This window comes from Alligator mississippiensis, chromosome 8, assembly GCF_030867095.1.
Source record: "Alligator mississippiensis isolate rAllMis1 chromosome 8, rAllMis1, whole genome shotgun sequence".
Classification (NCBI taxonomy): Eukaryota; Metazoa; Chordata; order Crocodylia; family Alligatoridae; genus Alligator; species Alligator mississippiensis.
In genome coordinates this window covers 28218037-28230752 of record NC_081831.1, presented here as the reverse complement: position 1 = coordinate 28230752, position 12716 = coordinate 28218037, and the positions used below count along the sequence as shown (strand labels likewise).

Sequence of the window (12716 nt, the reverse complement as noted above, 5' to 3'; positions counted from 1 at the left end):
AGGTGGGTTGGGAACCTGGACACCTGAGTTCTATACAGCTGGAAGCTGCAGGGGCTGGTGGGGTAGCCCAGATGCCTGGATCTGCTTGGTAGGGCAAGGAAAGAGGTAGGCAGTTCCAAATGTCACTGTATTAAGTGTGGCTGTAGGAATCCACAACTCCTAACAACAGCCGAAGATACCCCCCTCCTCAGGAGCATTGCATAGACCAGCAGGAATGGGGGCAAGGCCATATGGGGTCCCTGTCCCCCACCCCCAATCAGGGGCCACTGACCCCAAGGTGCAGTGAGGGAGGCTCTGTGTTCCACACCCACCATGCCTCCCCTCAAGACCAGAAGCCAAAAAAGACCCAAGATGGCCACCAGCAGGCTCTTACCCACAACACCTTGCTGAGGGGAGCTAGACAACATACGAGATGGTTGTCACTGGGAACATACCCACAATGTCTTAGTCTGAGCCTACCTGTGGGTGTTTACCCACAATTTCTTGCTCCTGGCAGCAACACAGATTTGCAGTTCTTTGCTCCTGCAGCTGCTCATGGATTCATTACCCACAGGTTGAACCCATCCCTTGGCTCAACCAGCCCCTCCCCCCCCAGCCCATCCAGGCCCAGGTAGTTACCCACAATCCTTTGGTCCCAGTGAAACCTAAGAGCAGCTAATGCTGGTATGTAGCATTCCCTGCCCCCTATGGAGGGGTGGGGATCAGTAGCAGAGTCTAGGCCCAGGTCCCTGGGGGCAGCTTCCATGGTGATGGTCCAATCCTGGCTGGGGCTTTGCGGGGCAGGTCAGGAGAAGACATAGAACTATCCATCCTCCAGCTCTATGCCCCGGCTGTCAGACTCTGGCACTGCAGCCTTCTCCATTACCTCCTCCACGCTGCTGCCTGGGGAGGGAGAGGGGTGTCATGCCACAATGCAGCTGCTTCCAGCCAGGGAGGAGTGTCAGAGACTGGGTGTAACTGGTCCCAAGGTGGCCCCATGATGTGGCTGGCTTGGGGACAATTGTCAGAGGCTGGAATACCAATGACACAGCTGGCTCTGCAGAGAGATGTACTGCAGCTGGGTCAGAGTACCCCCACAATACAGCTGGCTCAGGGAAGAGAGGTGGGCTGAGTATAACAGGGCTTCCACAATGTGGCTGGCTCTTGGGAGGGGTGTGCCAAGACCGGGTACAACAGCTGCCTGTTCTGTGGCAGGCTTGGCTGGGGTGGGTACAAAATGGCTCCCACAATACAACTCATTCTGGGGAGGGATGTGGGCTGCATGTAACAACCCCACAATGCAGCTAGCTCTGGGTGCTGAAATTGGGTATAATAGGAGTCCCACAATTCAGCTGGCTGTGAGGCAGGGTGCACCAGGGCTAGGTACAAACAGGGCCCAGTGCTGTGGCTGGCTTTGGGGCATGGCACACGCTGACCTCCACCCTCCTCGTCTTCATCCAAGATCTCCTGCACCTCCTCCTCATCCTCGCCATCATCATCCACGATCACCACGCAATCCTCTCCATTTTCTGTCTCACTGTGGGGGTGGGGTAGGAAGTGAGGTAATCTCAGGGGCAGGGCTTCACCATCCTGCTCCCCACCCCCCAACTTACAGCCCCCCTTTCCTCTAGCTCAGGGCACAGAAGAGTTGATTCCCCAGCACTTAAAGTCATGAATACCTATGACCCTTTGTTCACCAAAACCTAAGGCTGTGATTACTCTCAATCCTTTGCTCTCCACTCATGCCAAACTGGCCAAATCCTTGCTTCCTAACATTCTAGGCTATGCTGACCCAGAGTCCTTCGCACCCAACTCCTACTAAGTCAGACTTTACTCACAGTCCTTTGTTCCCCTGCTTAGGGAACATGAATTCCTACAATCCTTTGCTGCACCAGCTCCAGCCAGGTATGGGGGAGATTTTACCCACAAGCCTTTGCTCACCTGTCATCACCATGTTCCCCACCCTCACCCATCAGGTAGTACTGCAGCGGGTTGGGCCAGAGGTCTTCCTTGATGATCTGGGGGAAGTACAGATGTGGGGCAGGGGTGTGAGCAGAGAAGGGGGAAATTAATCCAGCAGGGGGTGGGGTCTAGGGCGGGGCTCACCTCAGCAATGCGGTCACCAGCAGGGAAGCTGTGGTCACCAAACCAGTGGAAGAAGCTGCGCCCTGTGTTAGGCAGCTTGTGGGCCTGTAGCTGGGGGTCTTGGCCCTGCCACCAGCGGATTGGAGTGGCATGGGACATGAGCCGGCCTGGGGGCAGGACCAGAGACAAGCAGAAGTTAGGCCCCAAGCCCTGTCTTCTACCTGCCCTCAGCCCCACCCCAACTTGTAATTGCCTCCTCAGGCCCCACCCCACAGGCTCCACCCCCTACCAGAGAAGCCATGTTGGAACTCCTTGACGATGACCTCATTCTGGAAGTAAGGGTTCTTGCTGAAGTAGAACTTGATCTTGCAGCTGGGCTTGGTGTGGGAGTCCTCCACCTGCAGGGGGAACCCAGGAGTCCAGGCTATCAAAGGAGAATACCATCTCCTGCACTCCTAGAAGCTGCAGTGGGGAGAGACCCTAGACATCCAGGCCTTACCTACCACAACCCCCTTCCCCCAACTCCCTAAGCAGCCATTGAACCCAGGCACCTGGGCTTCCAGCACCCCCTATTCTAGTCCCCAAAACTCTGCTCCCACCCCCAGAGGGGAAGGAACCCAAGCACTTGGGCCACCTCCTTCCTCACCTGCAGGTTGGTCATGTAGCTGAGGGTATCCTCATCCCGGTCATTAATCAGGGCTGACAGCTGGGGGTGGTTGAGAAACTGAGGGTGGGGGTCAGAGTTAAGGCTGCAGAGTTCAAACACCTAGGGAGTTCCTTACCCCTCCCTGTCCCCATGGTGACCCCTGGTGCTCCCCAACCCATTCTCCCATCTTGTGACACCCCCAAGCCCGTGGTGTCCCTAATACTGCTCTGTCCTATATAGCATTCCCCTCACCCCAATCCAAGCCCCCACACGACCCCTTACCTAATCTCCCTAGTGCCCCCTTCTCCCCCAGCCCTCAGGCAGGATACAGCAGTGACCCAGAAGCCAGGGATATTCTGGATGATGAGGTTGCGGTGCTCAAGGTGGGGCCGCCGCAGGTGCCCAAACTTGGTGCGCAGCTGTTGGTAGGCACAGGCAGCGCGGGCATTCACCTCCTCCAGCTGCAGCTGTACCGCCTCCAGTGCATCCAGATACTGCTCCATCTTCAGAACTCGCTGCCCCCCAGGCCCACCCTCCTCCTCGTCCTCTTCTTCTTCCTCCACCGAGATCACTGCCTCTTCTGCCTTCCTCTTCCTCCGGCCTTCCCGGCAATCAACTGCTGGGTCCGGGCTCCCGCTGGGCTCCCCACTTGCTTCCAGGCCCTTTTTACTGGCATTGGCCATTCCCAGGTCCACCAGCACAGTAGCAGCAGTTTCCAGGCTCCCTGTTACAGGGCTAGCAGGTTTAAGGCCCCCTATTGTGGTCATGGCATCTTCCAGGCCCCCCACCATAGTCATGGTGGTCTGCAGCCTCCCCTTTTTGTTGGTGCTTGCCATTCCCATTTCCCCCATCACAGTAACATCAGTTTCCAGGCCTCTCTTTCTGCTGATGTTGACAGTTTCCAGGTCCCCCTCTACAGGGCTGCCAGTTTCCAGGTCCCCCACCATGGTCACAGCAGGTTCCAGCCTCCCCTTTTTGTTGGCACTGACCATCTCCAGGCCCCTCATCATCATGACAGCAGTTTCCAGGCCCCTCTTTCTGCAGGCATTGGTGGTTCCTGGGCCCCCCTTTACAGGGCCAGCAGAATCCAGGCCCTTGATCATGGTCATGGTGTCTTCTAGGCCCCCCATCAAGGTCATGACAGGGCCCAGGCCCTTCATTTTTGTCCTGACAGGCTCCAGGCCTCTCTTTCTGTTGGTGTTAGCAGTTTCTAGATCTCTTATAGTCATGGCATCTTCCTGGCTCTCTCCTATGGTTGTGGTGGTCCGTAGGCCTGGCATTATCCCAGCACGCTCCAGGCCCCTCTTTCTGTTGTTGATTTTCTGGACCCCTTTCACAGGGTTGGTAGTTCCCATGCTCCCTAATGTGATCACAGGGCTCTCCAGAGCCCCCTCTACGGTGCTGGTGGTCTCCAGGCCCCTCATCATCATCAAAGCAGTGTCAAGCCTCCTCTTTTTGCTGCTGTCCTCTCTTTCCAGGCCCCTCATCATTATCCCTGCAGGTTCTAAGCCCCCACACCTACTAATGGCAGTGGTTTCAAGGCCCCCCACAGCAGCCACAGTTTCCATGCTCCCCTCAGAGGCGCTGCTGAGTCTCTCCTCAGAGCTGGCGTTGAAGCTGCCCTCAGAGGAGGCCTCGCACCCCCCTTCTGTGACATCACCAAAGGCCGCAGCCGTCTTGCGCCCACTGGCGGCCCCGTGGAGCCCCTCCGTGACGTCACTAACGGCCGCTGCAGTCGCCTCACGCCCCCTGGTGGCCTCGCGGGACGCCCCCCAGCCCGTCATGGCGGCCAGCGTCTGGGCCGCCTCAGCCTCGTCGTGCCGCTGCCCGGCCGGGTCCACAAGACAGAGCTTGGTGGCTGGGCCCCCCACCGCCCCCGCGCCGCCGCTGCTCATAGTCCACTCCGGCTCCCGGCGCGAGACAACCAACTACCACCAACCGCCAAGCTCGAGCGCCTGCAGTGCTTCCCTCGCCCCGCCCTCCCGGTGCGCGGATTGGATGCCGGGGAAGCGGCCGGGCCAATGGCTCGGCGGCTTCCGTCCCACGTGGGGGGAGGAGGGCGGCGGCGATTGGCCGAGGCAGCGGACTATCCGAGGTAGACGAGCGCCGCTCTCGACCTTCTCGCCTCGTGGGGGCGTTGGCAGCTGATTGGCCGGCGTGGAATCCACCCCCCCCTGCCCTGGCAGGAGGCTGGACCTATCCGCCTTGCCCAGTCCTGTTCCGTTGATTCAGTTACGTCGATGCCACCGGCAGCTTAGGCGCGGTGCATGCGCACTGATAAGACCCGCGATGCGCCTGCGCAATGGACACGACTAATAAAGCCTCTGCCCCCAGAACGTAGGGACAGTGCATGCCCAGTAGGGTAGGCTGTTGTGTGGGTATATGTAAGGGGAGTTTTGCATGCTGGCTGACCGACTGTGAGTGCGCACGCACCCATGCAACCTGGGGGTTACAGTGTACAATAAGCTGAATATGAATGTGTGTGAAGCGTGGGTGTGCATGTCCTTGTTTAGGGCACATCTAGAGCACGTGTCCAGTTTGCACTACAGAAAGGATGTGGACAAACTAGAGAGAGGCCAGCAGAGAACAGTGAAAATGGTTTGGGGGCTGGGGCACGGGAGATGAGGAGAAGCTGAGGGAACTGGGCTTATTTAGTCTGCAGAACAGAAGGCTGAGGGAAAATTTAATAGCAGCCTTCAATTCTGTGGAAGGTGGTTCCAAAGAGGATGGAGTGAGACTGCTCTCAGTGGTGGCAGATGATAGAAGAAAGAGCAATGGTCTCAAGCTGTAGCAAGGGAAGTTTAGGTTGGATATTATGAAAATCTTTTTCACTGGGAGGGTGTAAAGCACTGCAACGGGTTACCCAGAGATGTGGTGGAGTCTCCATCCTTGGAGGTTTTTTAGATCTCGCTAGACAGAGCCTTAGCTGGGATGATCTAGTTGGGGATGGTTCTGCTTGGAGGAGGGATTTGAACTAGATGACTTCCGGAGGTCCCTTCCGGTCCTCCTTTTCTATGATTCTATGACGTGGTATGGTGCCTTGCACAGTGGAACACTAACTGGCCATGGGTGCACACATGTGCAACACATTCCACAGTGTTCTGGATGCCAGGCTGTCAGCAGGCCAAGAATGCAGACACATATGAAACCTGTGTCACAATGCCCTGCATGCTGGGGAGCCAGTTGAAAGTCTAAAAAAAAAAAAAAAGGGGCACCATGCATAAAACACTTGGAATGTGTACAGCCAACTGAAGGCCACGGTGGGAAGGAAACTGGACACCATAGAGCACAACTATGCCCCCTGCTGTTCTACAGTCTCCTCCCAGGGGTTCCAAGCCCACTCCTGACCAGCCATGTACTGCTGCTGCCTTCTTTTGACTGCCTGTAGTGTTGCTGAGTCACAAGTAGGCTTTTCCTTGGGGGCCTGTGTGAGGATGGGGAAGCAGGGCTTGTAGGGAATTGTGCTGGAGTGTGGGCAGCACGGTGCCAGGATGTGGCAGAGGCATCAGGTCACAGGGGTGAGTGGAGGAGGGGTGCAGCACTGCATAAAACCCCTGCTTAGTTTTTACTGACAATCACACTTTTTTCCCCATAGATGGCGTTTAACTCCCTACATTTGAATACAGCCCTTCTCACCAGGCCCTGGCAGCCAGACAGGGCCTGATGGCAGCATTACATTTAGTGAAACTTCTAAGAATAAAAACACATGTCAGTAAAGAAGTTGGGTTGTCAATAAAAAAAAAAAAAAGGATAGATTATCAGTGACAAATGGGCAACGCATAGGGAGTACATGTGGGTGCATGTGCACCCCCTACAAAAAAGGTGCCACCAACACTCAGTGGCGCCTGCAGGTGGTCACTGCTTGCCACTCTGCCACCAGCACTGCCAGTGGCATCTGCGGCGGTCCACAATCGGGGGCATGCACCATTGTTCATGGTGAAAAATCTATCCTTGGGCTGACAACCCTGCTGGTATGTGCCAAAGTGTCATGCATGGGGTCCATGTCAGGTATATGTAATTGGGTAAGCTTGTATGCTGGGAATAGTGCGACGCATACCATCATGCAGCATGGCCAGCAAGATAACATGGGCTAGGCATTACACATAAGAGTGCAATGGAAAGAGGCAGCATGCCAGGTCATAAGAATGGGCCTGGCTCCTGCATCGTTACTCAGTCCTGCACAGACAACCCTATGGATGTGGCAGGGGAAGGTGTGTCACATGAGAGAGGGCCATGCAATCAGGGAAGGCCGATGAGGTCTGGGGTGTTAGAGCAGGGGAGGCTGGGAGCTTGGACGCCTGGGTTCTCTGGGAGGGGAAACACCCCCAAAGGGGGGCAGGGTTGCAGGGAGCTGCTGCATTGATCTGGGTCACAAGTGAGTGGTGCAACACACTCAAATTGAGAGACTCCCCATCCCCCGCTCTCCAAAGGGTTAAATAGGACAGACTCCGCCCATTTCATCTCCATGTGGTGTTATTCTTGGCTGTTCCCCAACCTCTCCACCCCAGAGCAAGGTACAGTGGTGCCTACCCTGGGTGGCATTACACTCATCCATTCCATCATCCCACCCCAGAGCTGGCTGCATCTCAGCCCTCCCTGCATCGCATTCTCCTCAGCCACTCTAAGCACCCCCCATCCCCCAGCAGGCCCGAAACTGCCCCCCTCCCCATGATGTTATCACAGTGTCTGTGTTCAAAGAAATCCCAGCATGACCTTTGCATCAAACTTCAGTGGAGGGGGTGAGGGGGCATATCAACCCTGGAGCAGGAAACTGAAACCTTGAGCAAGAAGGATGAAGGGGAGGGGGCACAGGGTTTTCCAAGACCACCCACCTCTCCATGCATCAGCTTGCCTCAGAGAAGTCCCCTGAGCCCCCACTCTCCTCCCAGAGAACCCAGGCCTTGGGGCACCGAGACCCCTCTCTTCCCCCCCCCCCCCCCGCTTTAACCCCCTCAAGACCTCACTCTTCTAGAGCAGTAGTTCTCAACCTTTTTTGTACCAGGAACCATTTGTAAATATCAATAGCCAGTCCCGGCCCAGTGCCCCTCACTCCTGACCCAGCACATGGGGGCAGGGGGTGGGTGAGTGGGGCAAGGGAGGACTGTGGGGCATGGGGAGCCCCAAACAGCCCCTTGCAGGCTGGAACTCTGGCAGCCTGCAAGGGAAAAGCCACGGTTTCCCACATTTTTCTTATTTAAAAGAGAATCCATTTTTAAGTTTGTTTGCCACCCTTTCATATATTCTTGTGACCCACTTTTGTGTCACAACCCACAGGTTGAGAAATGCTGTCCTAGAGAACCCAGCTCTCCTGGCACCCAGGCCCTCCCTGCTCATCCCCTAGAAACCACTTCCCAGAGAACCCAGGAATCTGGGCACCCTCTGGGAGGGGCATGAGGTTAGGGTGGGGAGACTGGGTTCTCTTGACGGGAAGTGGGGTCTGTGTGGAGATCTAGGTTGCAGCCTGGACGCCCGAGTTCTTTTGCAGGGGAGTGGGTTCTGATGAGGATTGGGAGCCCGGACATCTGGGTTCTTCTGTTGGCATTCCTCGGGCTCAGGGGACAGCGAGGCAAGGGTTTAGTGCCCCCTAGCCTTCCTTGAGGGATGTTGTACTTGGACATTCCCAAGCTGCTCCACCCCAGAACTGCCTGCATCCTGGTTCTAGCTGGACCCTGCCTGTGGGGTGTTACCTGACCCTTCCCATAGTTGGGGACTGGGGCTAGGCCTTGTCCCCACCAAGCAGCCCTGATCTGGACCCAATTCCCCCTTCAGGAATTAGGCTATATAGCTGCAACTGGGATGATGTTTATTAGTGCCACACTGCGCACAGATGCCCTGCCCCTCATTTAAGGCCTCCTTGTAATCAGCAGCTCGTAGAGTCCCGTGATGCGAGGAAGAGGGCAAAGCACAGCACTGGAGGTGGAGCCTCAGAGGGGGACAGGCAAAGAGGTGAGGTGCTGGGAGTCCGAACCCCTGGGTTTCCTCCAGGTCTGGATAAGGAGATTGAAGTTTGGTGGGTGAGAGCAAAGGCAAGGCTGGGAGTCCAGACAACTGGGTTCTCTGCTTCATGAATAAATAAATAATCTCTCTTCCTCTTTTGAGGGGAGGAGCATTAGGCCACACCAGGGCTCATGAAAGCCCTGCCCCTGCCCCTATACAAAAATAAATAGGGGTGCAGCAGGATTGGGGGCATGGGCTTAGATCCACAGGGGGTAGTGGCTAGGTCCACTTGGGGGCCTTAAGACCACAGAGGCAGGTCTTATACCCACAGGGGTGGGGCTTAGGGCCACCAGGCCAAAAGCAGGCAGAGGGCCAGGGCGGTGGCTGGGGCGGGGCCACTGCAGGCCACACCCCCTCCAACCACGACCCCCAAGGCCAGAGGTGAGCCAGGGCAGCCCCCAGCCCCAGGCCCCTCCCCCCAGCGGCCAGGGAACCTGGCGTTCGGGCAGGCACAGCCAGGGCAGGCCCCATTGGCCGGCAGGCACCCTCCAGCAGGGCTGGGGGGCTGTGGCGGGCATCCTCATCGTTGTCAGCTGCATGCCGTGCCATCTCCTCCACCAGGGCGCTGTTCAGAGCCTGTTCCGGCCCCATCTGGTCCAGGGGACCCAGGGGTCCCCCCAGTGCCTCAGCCTGCAACTGGCTGAGATGGGAGAGGTAAAGCTGCTCTAACTCCCAGTCCACAGCCTCCTCATCCGACCACAGGGCCACAGCAGGCTCCTCCGGGCCAGTGGTGGGCAGCACTGGAGTGGAGCCAGCTCCCAGGATGCTTTGCACCACAGAAAGGTCAAGGGGCGCTGGTGCTGTGGTGGTGACCATCAAGGCTGGAATCTGCAGAGGGAAGTGGGGGATGACAGCAATCTCAGCCTGGTGGGGGGTCTGGACAGCTCTTGGCATCCCTTTATCTCAGTCAGGGGAGTCTCCACAGTGCCCTGTGTCCTCTGATCCCGGCCCAGGGGGTCTGTACAGTGCCTGGCATCCCTCACTCTCTACGTGGGGTGTCTGTACAGCACCTGGCATGCCCCTGTCTCAGCCTGGGGGATCTGTATAGCATCCAGCACTCCCCCAATCCCAGCGTGGTGGGTGCTTTTACCTGTCTTGTGAGCTGCAGCTGGTCAGAAGTCAGTGATTTGTTCTGGGTTTTGCTTTCTGGGGTCTCCTCTGCAGAGAGGGACAAGACCAGTTCTCCTGTAATAGCAAGGAGGGCACTGGTAAGGGAAGCTCACTGTGCCAAAAAGGGGCATTGTTGTGGGGAAAGCTCACAACACTCACCTTCATGATAGACCAGGAATGGAACTTCATCTGCTCTCAGCTCCTTGCCCACACTGTGGAGAAGGGACAGGGGAAAATGGGGTTAATGAGGCATTTGTTATATACCAGTCACCCCCGGGCAGAGAACCCGGGTATCTGGTGCCCTGATCTCAGCCAGATTCAGCCCTGATCCCGGGTTGGGGTGTTTGGACAGCACTTAGCACTCCCTGATCCCAGCCTGAGGGTCTGTACAGCCCCCTGATCTCAGTCTAGGGTGCAGGAGGGCATCTGTGTGTCTGTCTGTCTACTCTTCCAGACAGTAAGACCAGACACATAGCAGGTTGGAAACCAGGCTAATTCTCTGACACACATTCACCATGGGAGAGAACCCAGGCATCCGGTCCTGTCCCCTGCCACCCTCTTCTGTCCCACCAGAGCCCACTCCTTTCCCAGACCTAGGAGTGAAACCCAGGTGTCCAGGCTCTCACCATGTACTAGACCCACTGCCCCACTCAGCTGAGGAGAGAACTCAAGCATCTGGGCCTCTAGCTGCCAACACATACAAGCTGCCCAGACACCCCTGGGCCAAGATCGGGGCTATGCGAAGTGCTGTACAGACCCTGCCCCTCTCAGTACCAAGACTCGGGCTGCATCAGGTGCTGTACAGAACCCCCAGGTTGTGATCAGGGGGCACCAGGCACTGTACAGACCCTATGCAGGGACCACGGGGTACCAGATGCTGTGCAACCTCCCCAGCCCAGGAGTGGGAGATGCAGACCCCCTAGGCTGGAATCAAGGGGGCACCAGGAGCTGTATAGAACCCCTAGGCCAAGACTGGGGGGCACCAGGAGCTGTACAGACCCCCCCCAGGCTTGGATTAGTGGGGGTGCGCCAGAAGCTGTACAGAAAATCCAGGCTGCGATCAAGGCCGCCCAGGGAGCTGTACAGCCCCCTTCCCGCCAACACACACACACCTCCAGGCCCAGATCAGGGGAACCTGGCTCTGTACAGACCCCACAGGCTGGGATCCATGGACATTAGGTGCTGTACAGCCCCCTCCCCTCCCCCCGCAAAAGCTGACTGCTGTACCAGGGCCCAGACCCAGCCACGCTCTGGGTGTTTCCTGCCTCCGTAGAAACTGTTTCAGAGAAAACAGCCAGAGGACGTGATTTTTTCATCCCCCCACCTCCTCCAGGCTCTCTGGCGTCTTGATGAGTTTACCCTCCCCCTGACTTTCCCCTCTGGTATGTTCTGCTGCCCTCACCATTATGTGAAGCCCTGCCCCATCATGGTGGGGAGGAGGGTGTGGGTATTTTCATGTGGATTGTCTTTCTCCACACTGCACAGTGGGTGTTGGAGTCCAGAGAGGAATCTAGAGAACCCAGGCATCTGGGTCACCCACCACCTCCTGGTCTAACCCAGCAAGCCAGGTTGCCTTCCTGGGGAGCACAGGCATCTGAGCTATTTCCACTCCCAACTTTAATCCACTCCCTCCCTAGAGAACCCAAGCTTCTAAACTCCCAGTGCCCACCCCCAGCCTGCCAGACCCCACTCCCCTCCCAAAGCAGAGAACCCAGGTGTCCAGCCCTTCAGTCCCTCCTGCTCTCACCCCCCCCCAACTCTCACTACACTCCTAAAGTACAGAGGGAACCCAGGCATCCAGGCCTCAACCCCCTTACTCCAACCCACCTGCCCCCACTGCCCTCTCAGAGAACCCAGGCATCCATCTGCACTCCCAGCAGCCTCTTTGCTCCAGCCCCACAGCAGAGGGAGAACAGAGATGCGGGGGTCTGGTGTCCCTTTTAAGCGGCTTGGGGGTCCCATGGGGGGTTAGAATGATCTGGGGGCTCTAGGGTGGGTGTGGGGGTCTTCATGAGGGTGTTGAGGGGGCCCCATTTGGATTCCTGGGTCTGAGGTCTTGTGGGGAAGTTGTGGGAGGCTGTGTGTGGAAGGGCATGGGGGTCTATATAAGGGATTGTGGATTCTGGGGGGCAAAGGGCTTGGGGGGGGGTCAGGAACCCTGTGGAGGTTTGAGATCTCTGGGGCAGGCTGGAAGAGGGGGGGCCTCTGTGAGAGGTTGTGGGGGTTTGTATAGGGGTTGGAGACCCTGGGTCTCTGGGGCAGGTCTGGGGATCTCCATGGGGCGGGGGGGCAGTGGGGAGTCGGAAGGGGCCTGGGGGACCCTGTTACCTGTCAGCGCCTGCCTGCACGCAGTTCCAGCCTGGGGGCAGGGGTTCAGAAGGGTCCAGTCCCCCCTTCTCCTCCCAGCTGGGGTCCAGCAGGCACAGTCCCCCCATGTCCAGCCTGGCATCCCCCCTTGCCACCACCACCTTGAGCCCCAGAGACCAGGGGGTGCAGTTCTCCTCCTGCCCCCCCAGGGACAATAGCGGGACAGGGAGGGGCAACCCAGGAGGGGGCCAGGGCTGGTAGCACCAGAGCTGTGCCAGAGGCAGTCCCAGGGCATCAGCAAACAGCACCCCGCGTCCAAGGGCATGCTGAGAAGACAGGACAGGGCAGGGGGGCCCTGGGACATGCTGGGAAGGGGGTAGTTGGTGGCAGTGCTCCAGAGCATGCTGGGAAGGCAGGCAATTGCAAATGGACCCCGGGGCATTCTAGGAAGGGGGCAGTTGGCAGCACTGCCCCAGAGGATTCCGGGATGGGGGCAGTTGGCAGCAGTGCCTTGGGGCTGGCTGGGTAGGGGGCCCTTGGCGTGAGCGCCCTAGAGGATGCTGGGAGTGCAGCCAAGCATAGACAGGGGAGA

The 12716-nt window shown here is 57.7% G+C and overlaps 2 protein-coding genes across 2 annotated transcripts; both read right to left on the bottom strand.

Moving 5' to 3' along the window:
* Positions 1-109: 109 nt before the first annotated feature.
* Positions 110-4696, bottom strand: TSPYL2 (TSPY like 2). Its single transcript, XM_019478863.2, has 7 exons — positions 3040-4696; positions 2711-2788; positions 2354-2462; positions 2086-2231; positions 1921-1997; positions 1416-1516; positions 110-882 (listed from the first exon to the last, which is right to left on the bottom strand). Exons 1-7 carry the CDS (start codon positions 4603-4605, stop codon positions 803-805), a joined length of 2157 nt encoding a protein of 718 aa, XP_019334408.1. The 5' UTR covers positions 4606-4696; the 3' UTR covers positions 110-802.
* A 3800-nt stretch (positions 4697-8496) lies between these two features.
* Positions 8497-11331, bottom strand: PPP1R3F (protein phosphatase 1 regulatory subunit 3F). Its single transcript, XM_059733109.1, has 4 exons — positions 11045-11331; positions 9977-10029; positions 9798-9892; positions 8497-9535 (listed from the first exon to the last, which is right to left on the bottom strand). Exons 1-4 carry the CDS (start codon positions 11131-11133, stop codon positions 8927-8929), a joined length of 846 nt encoding a protein of 281 aa, XP_059589092.1. The 5' UTR covers positions 11134-11331; the 3' UTR covers positions 8497-8926.
* Positions 11332-12716: the final 1385 nt, after the last annotated feature.